General features: G+C 42.7%; 1 protein-coding gene across 2 annotated transcripts in view; it reads left to right on the forward strand.

Annotated features, from left to right (window-relative positions):
- The window catches only part of erbin (erbb2 interacting protein), a 69,421-nt gene that overhangs the window by 45,465 nt on the left and 7,279 nt on the right, over positions 1–16,677 (forward strand). For both annotated transcript variants that reach the window (XM_071901767.2, XM_071901768.2), the window contains exons 10-21: positions 171–315; positions 1,763–1,835; positions 4,617–4,746; positions 4,928–5,043; positions 7,480–7,549; positions 9,435–9,534; positions 12,733–12,854; positions 13,463–13,636; positions 13,967–14,149; positions 14,274–14,391; positions 14,538–14,721; positions 14,844–16,374. In XM_071901767.2, coding sequence (XP_071757868.1) covers positions 171–315; positions 1,763–1,835; positions 4,617–4,746; positions 4,928–5,043; positions 7,480–7,549; positions 9,435–9,534; positions 12,733–12,854; positions 13,463–13,636; positions 13,967–14,149; positions 14,274–14,391; positions 14,538–14,721; positions 14,844–16,374 — 2,946 coding nt within the window. The remainder of the gene's footprint in view (positions 1–170; positions 316–1,762; positions 1,836–4,616; positions 4,747–4,927; positions 5,044–7,479; positions 7,550–9,434; positions 9,535–12,732; positions 12,855–13,462; positions 13,637–13,966; positions 14,150–14,273; positions 14,392–14,537; positions 14,722–14,843; positions 16,375–16,677) is intronic.

Raw genomic sequence — 16,677 nt, forward strand, 5'->3', positions numbered from 1 at the left:
TATTTCTCAGCACAGGATATTTTGGGGACTGTTTAAATCCACCACTGCATCAACCGACACCACTGCGCCTAATCCTCTGCCTAAATCAACTAGGAATAATGAGATATCACTGCAAATCCCGTGTGACTGAAAACCTCTTTGTGTGTGTGTGTGTTCGTCCATCTGTCCAGATGCTGGGGATGCTGAAACAGCTGGCGTACCTGGATGTGTCCAAGAACAACCTGGAGATGGTAGATGAGCAGATCTCTGGCTGCGAGAGTCTGCAGGATCTCCTGCTCTCCAACAATGCCCTCACACAGCTGCCAGGCTCCATCGGTTAATATTACAACACACACACACACACACACACACACACACACACACACACGCACGCACGCACACACACCCCGAAACACTGTTAAACAAACAGCTATTGGCAATGTACCTTGCATTCCTGGGTCCATTTTGTTGTTTGTTGTTTTTCTTGTTCCTGTGGGTAAGTAGCCAAACGCCGATGATGTGATGTCACGTTGAGATATTTCCAGCGCAGCTACAATGAAGTTTAATAGGAGAATATCTTTCAACGCTCTAAACATCAACAAGGAAGAGAGACCACTTTCTCCATCGAAAGCAGCATCAATAGTCCATAAAGCAACACAGCCACAAGACACTTTTTCTTGACTGGGAGAACTCGCTCTCTTGACATTACTATCGCTATCAATATTCTTATTGCTCTCTTACATAAAACCAATGGCTGGATGCAACAAATCCAGGCAATTTCTCTGGAGGCTGTTGAACGTCATTCTGGGAAATGTAGGAAATCACTAACTGAAGCAGAAGTAGACGACATTTCATAAAATAACAAACTCCTGGGATGCTTTGAACATCATAAATTGATGATATATAACAGCGTAAGAGTGTCCGAGGGTGGATTTTTTCTTTAAATGTGAACAGTATGCAGTCCAGTAGATCTGTCCCTGAATAAACAGCTCAGATCTTGCTCTGCTGTGCGAAGGAGCGTCAGCAGTAGAATCTCTTTGCAGAAGGACTGACTCACTTGCACAGAATGTCAGCTAATGAGAGCGGATTTAAAGACCCCATGAAGTGGAAAATGACTTTTTTTCCACGGTGCTATAGCTACAGCGCCGTGGTCCTTGAGGCGAATTCAGGTCAGTCAGTCAAGGGTGAGACGTTGCACTCCTCTGGACCTGTGCGCTCAAATTTCATCGTTGTGTACGGCACTTGAGAAAATCATTTTCGACAGATGATGTCTGTTAGACACTAAGTAAAAGTTATATTATTGTGAAACTGTGACTTAAGTTATTAATCTATTTGAATTATGAACACAACTCACTGCTGTGGGACTACACAGAATCTGTACTTGAAATTTTGATTGCATATTTCTGAGGACTTGTCTTGACTCGTGTTGATGTTTCCTGAGTATTTCCTTCCTGAAACTCTCTGGGGAAAAACACTCAGTCCCATTGACATGTAAAGTAAAGACACATTAAATCATTATGTTTAAACCAGTTACAGTATTGATGGTAGTATGAATTAATCCAATCAACTGCTGTAATGGATATTCCTCTTTTGTGATACAACAGCAAGTGATAATCAATAACTGCCCTGAGCTGTAGTATGCTTCTCTGTAATGCTCTCTCTCTCTCTCTCTCTCTCTCTCTCTCTCTCTCTCTCTCTCTCTCTCTCTCTCTCTCTCTCTCTCTCTCTCTCTCTCTCTCTCTCTCTCTCTCTCTCTCTCTCTCTCTTTTTCCATCTCTCTCAGGCTCACTGAAGAAACTGACTGCTCTGAAAGTGGATGAGAACCAGCTGATGTACTTGCCAGACTCCATCGGAGGGTGAGTGTCACATCAAGAGATTTAAAATCAGCAGAATAAACCCTGAGATCCGTGGATTAATGTGCTGTTTTCGTCTGGCATCCACTCATCACTTAAAAAAAATGTGTAGATCAGTAGCTAACCCAGTAGATCAGATGTTCTCATTATTAAATAATGTGTTCCAGTGTGTTGATGGTTTTGTTAGAAATGTGGGTTTCGTGTTTTCAAGCGTCAACCATGTTGATTCATGCAAACAGCTTAAGACTTCCTTTATTACGCCGGGGTCAGCAGTAATCTTGAAGCAGATGAACGTTGAATACAATATTGACAGATTAAGTCAGCCGTAGCTGTTCTCAGGCCAGTGCTGACTGTATCCGACAGGTGAACCCAGCAGCTGCCGGCTGCTGAGGCTGTGGTTAGAGTGCAAGGTCAACATACTGACCCTTGGTCTACTCTAAATCACCATGGCCTAGCATAGAGATTAGGCTCCATTTTAATCCACCCACTTTTTTGTTTTGTTCAGTCCACCCCACACATCGATGAAAGCCAGAATCCTGTGTTAATTGACAATTAGTATTGCATCTGTACACTTAATTCTGGTCATTGTCCATTGTTTCCAAACACTGTCAATTATCCCTTATGTTTGTATGTGTATCCTAGTGTACTTTGGCACAGATTATGTGACAAAGCCTATGATTTATCTTAATCCCATGCAAGGATTGTAGTTTAAGCATACTTAATCTGTCTCTGTCTGTTGGTAGGCAGTTGTGCTGTTTGTCCCTGGTTTAGACTCTGCAAAGTGGAGTCAAATCCTGTGTTAATTCTTTAGCTACAGAGAATATGGAGCTCGATGATACGACAACACAGTAGCTCTCCGGCAGGTCAAACTCACTTTGCATTCATCTGAACCCCCAGTGTGCATTTGCATTTTTCATTCAGCAGAAAGCCCCAGCTGCACTGCACTTCTGTGTCAACATGGGTTCAGTTCGAAATATAAAGTCTTTTGTTTTCAAAGTCGGTGCCGTAAAGCTTTTCCCATGTTGTTTTAATGTTGTTGATGAGCGTTTCACCGCTACAATAAGACACTGTCAGAAAGCTGCACAGAAGTTTGCTCTCTGTTCTTGTTTGAAGACTTGTCGTCATCTTAATTATGCAGCTATTTCTTTTCTATTTTTCTATTTGAAGGTATTGTGTTTTTGTTTTTCTTGGTATCTGGGTCACACTTAAATTCAAAGAAGTTATACACTCTAGTAGGGATTTTTTTTTAAAGTGTGATCAGCCGATCACCAATCCAATCGGCAATTGAAATGATGCATTTTACCCAGATGTTCTACTAACAACCGCACATCATGTAAAAGCGCATAGTAAGCATAAATAGTAAAATCCCAATATAGCAATGTGTTTAACAGATTGTTCTTATGGCTGCATGACAGATTTGGCCTATCCATGTGTAAATAAATAATATTTTTATCCAAACAGTAATTACATCTTAGTGTGTGTTTGATGACTGAGGTGCTGACTCACCTATTCCCACTGGTAGCACATGAAAATAGTTTCAGTGTAGCAGCATAGGCTCTGCCTTCTGTCCAATATATTAAACTGATTCTAATCTATCATCATAGGCTTTGAAATTCAAATCAACATCAGAAATGAACTGTCAATGCCAGATGGACAACATGCTACTAACGTTGTGGTGACTGTCTGCCTCAAATTAGCTCTTACTTTTTACTTATATTACTTTATATGTTCGACCACTTTCCTGGTTTGGTGTTGGTGTTTTTTTTGTTTGTTTTTTTTATCTGCAGTTGAAATAGTGATCAGCCAATTACCGATGGCCTACCTAGAACATTTATCGGCTGATTATGATCAGTGGGAGACTGATTGGTGCTCCCCTGTACTCTGGTTCTTTTGTGTATCCTTAACTCACATCCTTATTTCTGTGCTGTATTTCATTTTTACTTCAGAAAAGAAATACAAGATGTTCATAGTATTCTGACTTTCCAAGCCAAATAACGGAAAAAAAAAAAAATAGAATTTGTGACAATGAAGGGAATCATTATTAGCCTTGCTGCTGAAAGGTTTGATACAAATAGATGAGAAAAAACAGAACCCCTTATCTGCTCAACAGGAGGGCACCAGTTAAGATTAGCCAGTTAAGGCAGGAGATGAGGTCCTTGACGCAGCAGTTTAAGAAATTGAAAGAAGAAGAGCAGGGTGCACAGGCAGGGCCTGAAGAAGAAGAAGGTAACGCCTTTCACAGTGAAGAATAGCACAGGAGGCCAGGCAGGGCCAGGAAGTGGGCTGGCTTCATTGCCAACCCCACTGGTTACACCAAACACCTACTTGGGAAGAATGACAGTGTCCCAAACCTGTTGTGCCAGTTCTGGAAAATCTTGAAGGTGATGTGGAGGAAAGGAAGGTAGCCCAGCGGCGTTGGTTTGTGGCCGGTGTCTGGATTCCCAAGAAAGAGATCTCAAAGATGAAGCAATGAAGCAATTTAGAATGATTTCACAATGTCATGCTTCTCAGTAATCTAAAAAATACTTAAAATACTTGATTAGACGGAGGCCAAAAGATTTCATTGGATAGCAGCATGTTCTAGAATGTTGGCCATAGTGAGTTGCTGCTAGTAAAGCCTTGGACATTATAGTTCATTTTTACGTTAGTTAGTCAGTTAGTCAAAAGAGTTGAAAACTTCTTTCACAAAGTATGTATGTATATAGTTCCACCACATGAAAAAAAATCTGTAAAGCATGAATAAAAGTCCTCCTGTCTTCCTCCTTCTGCTCCTCTCTGCACCAGACTGATGTCTCTGGATGAGCTGGACTGCAGTTTCAATGAGATTGAGGCCTTGCCTTCCACCATTGGCCAGTGTGTCAGCATCCGCACCTTTGCTGCAGATCACAACTTCCTTACACAGCTCCCCCCTGAGGTGAGTGTATGTGTGTGTGTGTGTGTGTGTGTGTGTGTGTGTGTGTGTGTGTGTGTGTGTGTGTGTGTGTGTGTGTGTGTGTGTGCATGAGTAAAGTGGTGTGGCATGTCAGTCAGCCCAGCTGTGACGACTCTCCCTGTTGGCCCGTGGCTCTGACTCCCTGGTTTCTTCCCCTTAACAGATGGGCAACTGGAAGAGTGCGACTGTGCTGTTCCTGCATTCCAACAAGCTGGAGTCTTTGCCTGAGGAGATGGGTGACATGCAGAAGCTCAAGGTCATCAATCTCAGCAACAACAAGTGAGTCCTCTCACCAGACTGAGGATAAAACGGAACAGAATAGAGCTGAGCGACCAGGAAAACAATTGCTCGTATACATTTTTCAGCTTACAAATGAATACACAACACAGACATTCAAAGACGTCCCCAGCCACCCTACCCTACCCCAACCTAACCCACCCTAAACCACCCCTACCGCCTACAGCCACCATAGATATAATACTGAACATACAAACACACACAAACAGCATCCTAAACAGTCTAATCCAGCCATCGTTGTAATCTAGGAAAATTTGGCCGCTCAACAAGCTTGTTGGCCGATAAAACAGGCTACAGTTGGCTGAACTTTTTATGGTCATCTGCCGTCAACAGCCAATCTGATTTGCGTGCTTCCTTGTTTCCCTACCGATGTGATTTCGTTTTATGAACAGTAGTTCCTCCTGGCAAGTGCAAAATGGGGAAAAGTTGATTCCAGCCATTCAAAGCTTCCCAGTTCTCTACAACTTTTGTTTGAAAGGCCACAGGAATAACCGTCTCAAAAACAATGCTTGGAGAGCAGTTGCATCCATCGGGGTTGATGGTAAGCAAAACATTGTAGCTGCATGAGGTCGCTACATAGATGCAGTCGGAGCCTCTCACGCCGCCCACAATCAGTTAGAATAGAGCGACCCGTCAGGCCCTGTGAGTCTCACCCTGCAGTTAGCTCCTTCACGTCCAAGTCTCACACAACCTTTCCCCCGGCTTACCCTACGTCACATCCTGTATCCCCATTTACGATTCAGGATTGTGTGAATGACGTTGGCATATCAGTTTCAGATGAAGAGCATGCGCTGTGCAGCGGAACGCGTTTGGTGGGGGTTCACCATAACACACATTTGTGCTCGCAATGTTGATGATCTGTATTCAGGGATGTGATTTGTCTTTTTTTGTTGTTGCTTTTGATTTTGGAGGATTTCAAGGTTTTGTTTTTTTAGTACACAACTCCCATTTATTTGCAGGAGGTTACTGTTTTCCAGCCTTTTTTGTGTTCCTGAACACATCTCCCATCTTTCCTGATACTCTCCACATTGCAGTCTGGCAGAAAGAAAGTAATTGAATTGCTATAAAAAAAAAATAAAACGTGTGAAGCTGAATTGAGTATGGTTGTGTAGTATGCATAAAGCCTTGTTCGATGCTTCCATTGCATAAAGGTAGCACATATATCAGAGTTGACTGAGGATTCATTTGTAAGACTCTGTGCTGTGAATAACCATACCATGGGAAAATCTTCATATATGTATAAGTGTAGCGACTAGGCTTACTGGACACAAAGTAAAGAGTCGCTGAGAGGCTGAGATAGGGCCTTGTTTGCTGATTGTCTGACGCGCTACCAAAAAAGATTAGCTGAGATCAAAATATACGTTTTATAACTTTTATTAATGAAAAAGGATCAACTTAGTATAACGTGCAGAAAAATATACTCAAAATAATCACAGCGATCAGAGACAAAAAACAGCGGTCAACAAAAAATTACCCTCTCTCTCTTTCTACCAGCTGCCATGCAGGTGAACAGGTGCTTATATTAACTATACAAATATCACCGCCCACATCCATGTGACCTGATTATATCAATCACCGTGATTGTGCAATAACATATAAACAACCAAAATATAAACCATCACAATAAATCCATTCATGGCTCCTACAATAAGGAAGATAAGAGGAGAAATCCCCTAGCATTTCAGTGGTAGCACACTGGATAGATAAACTGTGTTGCAGTGTTGACCTGCTGGTTTTCCAACAGAGTTGATGATCTGTGTATGACTGGTTTCTTGTCAGTTTGACAAGGCAAGTCTTTCACTGTTTCTTATGTATTCTCACCTTTTTCTCCAGTGCTCTACACGGTTTTATGCGTGTAAATTGGAAATAACCTTTGTTGCTGAAATCATGCTACTGTCACATGGTTCCTTGTAAAACAAGCCCAGCCAGCTTATTGAAGAGTTCTAACTGCACTGTAAAACTCACTCTAAAAAAAAAAAACACTGCCAACGAGAGGTGAAAGAATGTCACGGTCCTCTTCTTACACAAACACACACACAGTCTGAAACCTAACTTAATAATTGCAACATCATGATCGAAAAGTTTGAGTTCAGGCCAGATTGAATGGGGTTGAGTTTGGAAACTGACAAGCCTGGAGTCCTGATCAAGGTTTTATGCAGGGGTTTTCCATTCCCAGTGTCTGCTCAGTGCCAGCAGCACTAAATACATTTTGCCACAACCCCACAGCTTCAAGGGGTTTTAAAGGGAAAAAGAAGTGTGGCCACAGACCAACTTTTTACTCTCTAATTTGCCCTCAAGACATATTGAATTTGTGACATACACATCTTTTGCCTTTATAGATGCATTGTGTATGTGTCTCACTCAGGTTGTTGTTGTGCAACATTATTGAATGGCTGTTTTGTTTTTGTTCCACTACAGGTTGAAGAATCTTCCCTACAGTTTCACTAAACTGAACCAGATGACTGCTATGTGGCTGTCTGAGAATCAGGTGAGGGATCAGACATTAAAGACTCTCATTTGATATTGAAGGAAAACGGATTCACTGCTGTGACGCTACTTTGTACAAGTGCCATTGAAAAACTGGAAATTAATTCAGTTCACTAAGAGGTCACACAGCATCAGTTGGACAGCGTTCAGAAAAGTAAAAGGCAAAAATGGCTTGGGGGTCAGGTAGCAGTCTGAATAGCCAAATTTAATTAGACACATTCATATGGGTGCACAAGTCTGGGCCAAGAGTGGCTTCAAACAGGGAAATTAGGTGTTTGTTTCTGTTTAATACTGTCAGATGGTGATGTGTACTATAGAGATCAGAATGGCAGCAGGGTGAGTTGCCTTACATGAAGGAAAATGATGACTAGTATAAGACTATAATGGTATAGAAATGATGACTAAAATGTAGGTTGGCAGAGAATGTGAATTCTGAATAGACTAGATCAGAGTATTACTGTCAGAGTGGCTGTCAATTAATGTTTTCTCACCCTTCACCATCTGTCAAGCGTCAGCAGAGCGGTCCAGCATATTGACGCCTGTGTTGCATTTTTGGATACAAGCACAGAATTTGGCACACAAATATTATGCATCATATCAGTCAAAGTGAAGGTGGGAGGATAGAAAGGGTGCAATACTATTCCAGTCATGATGATTGAACAAAAACAGGTCATTTAAAATAAGTGATTACAATTAATATTGATGTTAAATTAAGAATAGCCCATAAGCAGTGTCAAGTTTCCGGTATATTTTCACATATGGTACTCATATGCTGAGATTGGTGGTGATATATGAGGGGGGAAAAAAATTGTCAGTACCAACATCCAGCTGTGAATTAATCACACTGGACCAAGTACCTCACAGGAAAACACATTCAAAATGCAGTAAACCACTTCCAGGACACTTGATCCAAACATGCCACATGGCACCGCAGGGCCTCGTGACACCCTAAACTCCACATCTTCAAAGCTCAGAGTGAACAGCACAGGACTTCTTTATTGTTACGTGATCACTTGTTTTAGGACATTTTGTTTTCCACCCAGAAGGACACACACAGAGGGGTGAAATTGACATTCATCGGCTATGAAGGTTCCTGAACACTTGAAACAGGATCGGTAACTTAGCGCTGGCGTTAGTTTGACTGGAACACTAATGTGACTTTGCTTGTGCGTTGACTTGAGTTCAACTGGCACCGCAGCGCTAACACATGGCAACAAGATGACAAGATTATTAAGGCCAAAATTTAGTATCATAATGAGTAAGACTGCTTAACCCCGCAGTGGAGGCCTGGATTATGAAACCCGGTGCTCTCCACTTTCCTGACCAGCATGAGGTGATTAAGAGAGTGTGCTAATGTCAGCGGATACAGCCTCCTGCCAGCTGGTTTCCTTATTGATCACTATCCTATAAGTGGCCTTTATCTCTTGTTTATTCTTTCTCTCTCTCTCGATCTCTCTCTCTTTTATTCCTTCTCTCTCTACGTCTCTCTCACTTTCTCCTCCACACTCAATCTATCACACACTTTCACAGAAACACTTGTCTTTTAGGTGTGCAGAAGCACTGTTAAATACACACACTTTCTTAAGAGCGGAAACCTCGCATCCTCTGTTACTACACTGACACTTCAAATACAAAAAAAAAAAAGTGGAATCTGTTTGTGTTGTACAAATGTAGTATATTAGTAGATTTATATAATATGTAATCGAAAATTCTGCATTGGCTGCTTCCACACAAGTCACTTCTTTATTACAGTATGCAGTTGGATTGTTGCCTTGCCAAAGCGCAGCACAGAGAACACCAAGACAGTCTTTGGGCATTGTTGTCTTGCCAAAGTACCGCTGATTTCGGACAGCGTACTCAAATCTGCTTTTTTTTGTCTCCCGCAGTCGAAGCCCCTCATACCTCTCCAGAAAGAGGAGGATCCAGAAACGCACAAAACTGTGCTCACCAACTACATGTTCCCCCAGCAGACCAGGACAGAGGACTGTGAGTACTGCCTGTTAAATGGGGCTCATTGTCTCTTTTTGTACTCTTTCACAATTAATCTGGCAGACGCTCAGACTTCACATGCATCATTGATCCATGTGAAGTCTTGTAAATGTTTCTGACTTGCTGTTTTCACCAGTCAAAGCTTAGCAGTAGGGCTGGGCATTTTACTTTTCCTCAAAATAAATCTCCATCCATGCTATTGTATACAGCTTTACTTGTGTACATAATAGGAGCAAGACTTGCATGCCAGACACAACAAACCACACTTGAGTGTTTAGAAATTTTCAATCGATACCCAGCCAATCACTTAATACTAGTGAGAGTATCCCACTGTCTGTAAAACCACACAAAGTTTCATGTCCATTATGTGCAGTCTTGGTGCCATATACCCAGACATTGCCATTGCATACAGTCTCTGGTGATGTGGACCCCGGTCTTTATCTTAGTAGAACGTGTGATTCTTGGATGTAACCTGGAAGGTACCTTGAATGTATACTGTATCAAGGACCTTGTTATCTGAGAAGGAGGTTGCACAAGAAACACCAGTCTTTAGTCTTTGTCTCTTCTCAAGCATCTGTTAGTTTGGTTTGGTTTCCTATTACCCCAGTGTGCCAGGTAGCTCACACTGAGCCTGTTGCATCGTAGCTTGAGAGGAATTTGCACATGCACTTGTTTTGGCTTATCATTTCTTCTCTAAATAAAGAAAATGTTCAAATCAGAAAAAAGTCATAGGCATAATAAGCATGATTAAAAAAAAATTAAGACTCGTTGATTGATACACCTCTGCTTTGGACATTTCTGTTGAAATAAATGCGTTGTTAAAAATCTTAAAATTGAAAAGTAATAGGTTCTGAAGGGGGCAGAGATTAAACAGTCTTAACCTGTCTCCTAGCAACCAACTTTAAACTCCTTGTAAGAGTAATTGTGGCAATGAACATTGTTCAAGCAGCTCAGCTTCTCCAGAGCAGGATTGAGCCTTAAAGGAAGAAAACTGTTTTAAAAAAAACAGCTGTTGGCGATGTACCTCGCGTTCCTGGGTCCATTTTGTTGTTTGGTGGTGTATTTTTCTTATTTCCGTGGAGAAGTAGCCAAACATCGACGACATGCCGTCACATCGAGATATTACCAGACAGCTACAGTGTGAGGTTAATATTCTTCAATGATCTAAAGCATCCACAGTAAACATCAGGTTTTGGTGTCAGTCCCTCAGAATTGAAGCCACAGGGCTTATTATTATGGGAAATGTTGGAAATCATTAACTAAAGTAGAGGCAGACAAGGCAGGATGAGGGAAAGTGGATACAACAAAAAGGTAAATTTCAACACGTCATCACAAAATAAGTCTTGGAATGCATTGAACATCACAGATTGATAATATACATACAGTATATACAGGTGTATGTGAGAGTGGAATTTTCCTTTAAAAACAGATATAACTTACAGATGTAGCACATAAAAGACGTCTTCTTTTCCACTGTAATGGTGGTGAGTCACTGCTTAATATTTGCCACAGTGTTGGCAAACTATGACACCACCAGAAACGCCCCCCAACAAGTTCTGTTGAAGTCAATTGGTATAGTTATAGATTGTTATAGATAGTTATCCGTTGGGTCTCTTTCCAGAGAGCTTTGTCTGTTTCCTCTTGTTTTCAGTCAGGGCCTTGGGAGGCATTTTTGATGAATGAGATAATTATGTTTTACAACTTGTTGGCATGCAGCATACACACCAGCTGACGTACCTCACATTAGCCACTGTAAGTTTACATCTGAGTCCCTGACAAATCGTTTTTATTGCTGGCATGGTTAGTCATGACATGATCAATTATAGACAGTGTTCTTGCAATCATGTGTGTTGTGAATTGTGTCAGTTGATGTCAGCTGAGAGTGAACACATTTAGATCACCTCAGTAGTTGGTTATTATGCATTTCCTCCACAGCGTTACACTGTTTTCCAATTAGTAGTTAATTTCTCAGAAGTCATAAACTTTAAATGTGATCACAGGCATGTCAGGTTTGCAAACTTATTTGTGCACATTGAATATAATGTTGTTTATGTATCCTTGTGTTTGTGCATCTACACTGACAAGTCAAAATTGAGGCTATTTCACACATTAAATGACAGCACTCAAAGTACAGTGAGCCATCTTTGGGCATGTATAACACAGAGAAAATTAATCTAGTAATTAACTAGCCAGCATAATGTTGCTAAAAACTATTTATTAACGCACTGAAAATATCAAAAATAGCTGAAAATTGTGATGAAGTACTCTTTAGTGCATGTGTACATATAATATTTGCACCCAAACAAATGAGATGGCATATTTCTACTCATACTGTTATTCAAGTTTCAACTTTGTTTGTCCCATTGGGCAATTAGTCTTGCAGCAAGTATTAAAACAACATTACATAAAAACATAAGACTGACAGTCACAACAATAACAGTCAGTCACCAATGCAGAATGTTGATGCAGAGTTTCAGCAGCAGAACACAAACAGTCATCATTATCACAACCACCACTGCCATCACCACCAATCATTGACAGTATGATTGATAAGTAATCACAGCCTTCCTCCTCCCTCTGCCAGCATTTAGGAGACATATTGTGTTTGCTAAGTAGTTGTAGCAATCAATACGTCTAACATAGTAGTTACAACTTGAAAATAGTTAAATTGATTGACAGGCAGTTTCTGCCAGAGGGTTTTTACTGTCATGAACAGCAACACATAGTCGTATGCTTGAGGTTATCCTAATTGCACTTAATAATTCAAACAGCATCTTGATCTTATGTCAAGCCTTTACATAAAATTTGTTAAGTTCCTCTACAGCTCCTTCAATTTATTTACTTACCCCATGTGAGCTGAGTGCCATCTCATGGTCAAATTCCATAATTACACAAATTTAACTCAGTGGGCAAGGACAACAAAGGCCAGTGGTTCGTGAGTAATAGAGATAATTTTTACTACAGTATCTTCAACACATTTTTCATCCTAAAGCTTAAACCACAGACATTTCACAAGCATACAAACACATTTGTGTAGGACTTGATGTAATATGTCAGTATATGTGATTTTGACGCCCATGTGCGAAAGTAAGGGAGATTTCTGCTGATTGAGCCCACTAATATTAGAGAATTGGCTGTTGCTTTGTAATGTATGTTAAGTAATTTTGTCTTGTTCTTGTTTCTGCCTCTCTTCAGACATTCCCAACTCTGACTCGGAGAGCTTCAACCCCTCTCTCTGGGAGGAGCAGCGCAAGCAGCGAGCTCAGGTGGCCTTTGAGTGTGACGAGGACAAGGATGAGAGGGAGACGCCCCCACGGGTTAGTGCTACACATTTGACTCTGTGCACATAAGCGCACACACACACACGCACACATAGGAAAGGTAAACAGACTTTTTCTGTTTTGATGCTTACAGATGGAAAATTCAAATTCAAAAGGTGACATAATTTAGTGGTGATCATTCTTCACATTATAGCTTTTCTTTGTCAAAATTTTAAAATACTCTCCTCTTTTACTTCTTTAAATACAGTTTGCTATTGGGAAATGTAGGATGTTTAGTCAGTTTGTCAGAAGGCTCTGAGCAAAAGCCTCATGACCTGTAACAAATTTGCCTCTCTCTTGTATCTAAGAAGGATGTGTCTGTATGTTATTGCCTGCACCGACTGGTGTGTATATTTGAAATGCAAGCAGCCAGGAGCTTATTAGGTACGCACTCTGAATCATTTTTCCACCAATTACACTGTCCTCTATCTTCCTCTGGTGCAATATGGCAGTCTGGCAGCAGGGAGTGTGGAGGGCGGCCTTGGTGGGCACATCGCCTCTCAAGCTGTCAGTCTTACCGTTTCACCTCTCCCAGTGCCCGTCCTGCCGAAAACTGCAACCAATGAAACTTCTTTTAACGTGTCGTCTGTTTTCCGCTCTTCCAGGAGGGAAACCTGAAGCGCTACCCGACACCATACCCAGACGAGTTGAAGAACATGGTGAAGACGGCCCAGTCCGTGGCTCACAGACTTAGGGAGGATGAGTCGAGTGACGAGTCGGGGAAGGAGGCGAAGCCCAGTGAGCGGAACCACATTGGAGTGCAGGACGTGGGAGTCAAGGTTGGCTTCAGCATCACTTGTCTTGTCTACTTTTATGTACCTCACTTCAGTTCCCCCTTGATAACAAACAATACTACACTCAAATGTGTCCCATTACATTGTGCATTTTCTATATTAGTTGTTTTTTCATGAAGTTGAATTAATATAAAATTAGATGATTAGATTAGTTGATTAGGTTTTAGTGTACTGTTTATTTTAACTTGCATTGTTTGTAAGTTGCATTAATAACAGATGCAAAGCATAATTTCATTGTAATTACCTAATTGCTATTTACCAATGAAAGACCATTTTTGTTATATAACTTGCCATCTGGACTTTGTGTTTGCGCAGGTGATTGAGGCCCCCTGTGCCAATGGCAAGGCAATGGAGGCGGAGCCCAAAGTATCAACCAACACATCTGCCCAGAACTCCTCCACCCCCGAATGTAAAGACATGTCAGACTCTTACAGCTCCCAGAAAGCCCCACTCAACTCCCCCGAGGCTTCCTTGATGAACCACGAGGACACATTGGAGGTACAACAGACATTCACTGTTCTTGCAGTTTCACAAACAAATAATAGGAAGTGAGCTATGTAAGTTTCAAATGAAAAATGCAGCCGATGGATGTATTAACTAAACATTTTGTGTTTGTATCTAGGACTCAGAGGAGCTGTCAGATGAAGAAGAGGAGATGAAAATAGCAGAGATGAGGCCCCCTCTTATTGAGATCTCCATCAACCAACCTAAAGTTGTGACCTTAAGTAAGGACAAAAAAGGTAAGATAAAAAGGATTTGTGGCATTCTTGCTTGCATTCTTGGCATTATTAAAATGTTGTATTTTAATTGGCAAAAGAAACTGACCATAGACAGAGTATAGATACAGTTACTGTACACTGACAGTGATTTTCTTTTTGGTTAACAGATGATGGGAAAGACGCAGACTCCTTGCTGGATGACACAGTGGCCAACAGCAACCAGAACAACAGTAATTGTTCATCCCCGTCACGCATGTCTGACTCTGTGTCTCTGACCACTGACAGCAGCCAGGACAACTCCCTTTGCACCCCAGAGAGAGAGGCCAAGATGCCCTTCCTCCCCAAGAGCCGGTAGAGTACCATTCTTCAACATGTCAGCATACCAGGAGAGCCATTGCTCATGTTGCTACTTAAAACTCTGTAACAATGTACTGTCGTAACGAAACGTATCACCCCCTTGTTCTGTGTTCTAGGCAAGAAGATGAGAATATGAACCAGCGTAAAGACACAACTCCTCTCCTCCATAATGGTAATGGTTCGGACACGTCCCTGCAGGCCCTGTTGAAAACCCAGCAGACCCAGCCAGAGAAAATGGGCGACTATGACCTCTCCATGGAAGCCAGGCTGGCGTTCATTGAGAAAGGCATCAATAACGGCATGGGAGACGCCTACACAAAGTGGGACCAGATCAATATGAATGTGTCCAAGCTGCCGACTGATAATATGGTTCAGCTGGACGACTTGGACAAAACCAAGAATGGTTCCATAGCCAAGGAGGACTTGAATAACAAGCAGGGCTTTAGCAATGACAACATCGACCATTTAGAAAATGGTAACCAGCAGGTCGGCGACTGCTTCAATAGCCTGGGGAACAAAAGCCAAGCGATGTCACCAATGAGAGTCGAGACATCTGTGGTGCATATGGCCTCGACAGGGGTGACAGCCAGCAGTGACATGTCTCTATCTCGCAGCACAGAGGAATTGTCCCCAGAGAAAAGGTGCCCCCCTCCTCAGGTGATGAAGTCCCACAGTGTCACCAACATAGAGACGGGGGGCATGAAGCTGTACTCCATTGATGGGGATGACGACTCCTGCGATGCGGGGGCGGTTAGCAGGGGGACCGGAGCCGGACCTGGAGCTCAGGGCCAGAGCATCGTCAGGAGCAAGTCGGCCTCCTTACTCAACGACCAGATTCTCCAGGTCTACCCCAGCTCTTCTGCATCCTCCTCCGACCTGCTCTGCAGCTCCTCCAAGCCCCCTGCCAGCACCAGCAGATATCCAGTCTCCTCCAGCATGGCCATGGGCATCCCTCCCCCTCAGTACAATATCCAGTACACAAGCAGTGCCATGCCTAAAGAGGGCCTCTGGGCCCAGAGGACGCCCATGCCCCCAGAGCACCAAGGCTACCTCCCTCCACCTCAACATTCACTAGCCAACACCAACTACTCCAACCGTAATCAGGCGCCTCCCTACCCTCTGCAGCCCCAGCAGAGGGGACCTCCCATGGGGCCCAAATCCTCTGGGGACATGTGGGCCAAGGAAAGACTCCAGTCCTCTGGTGGCCAGCCTAGAAGCAGCACTCTGCAGAGGCAAAGCAGCAGCTCCTCCACAGCCTCTATGGGCGACCCAAGGCGCATGCAGGTGCCTGAGGGAGAGTACATGACATACAGGGACATTCACACTCTTGGCAGGGGGCCGCTGGCAATGAGCCAGGCCATGCAGAGGCCCCTCTCAGCGCGCACTTACAGCATTGATGTACCCGGAGCCCCCAGGCCACACAGCGCCAGGCCGCAGCCCCACGAGCTGCCAGAGAGGACCATGTCTGTCAGTGACTTCAACTACCAGCACAGCAGCCCCAGCAAGAGGCCCAACACCAGGGTGAAGTCTGAGCACTCGCTGCTGGACGGGCCCGGAGCGGTGCCAGGAGGCGTTGGACCAGGAAGGGTACCAACCGACTGGAGAGACCAGGTGATGCGTCACATTGAGGCCAAGAAATTGGAAAAGGTAAAGAATACTGCTATGATAAAATACTCATGAGTCATTGCCAGTTCAATGCTAAAAGAAATACTGTATCTCTCTACCGTTCATCATCTGGCACTATTTTTTATCCAGGTTGGTCTTAAACCTTGGTGTTCATGAGTGACGTGGTTTAACCGGCTTCCCTGTGACCAGTAGATCAGGGTGGTGGGACCAACAGTTTGAATGTGTTCATCTTTACAGGCCAAAGTCTTAGGTGTTCCACTATTAGATTAACATAGAAGATTATTGTGTATTCTTATAACAGCATGTGAGTAAGAAGGAAAAGTT

The sequence above is a fragment of the Centroberyx gerrardi genome, chromosome 2 (genome assembly GCF_048128805.1).
Source record: "Centroberyx gerrardi isolate f3 chromosome 2, fCenGer3.hap1.cur.20231027, whole genome shotgun sequence".
NCBI classification, from domain to species: Eukaryota; Metazoa; Chordata; class Actinopteri; order Beryciformes; family Berycidae; genus Centroberyx; species Centroberyx gerrardi.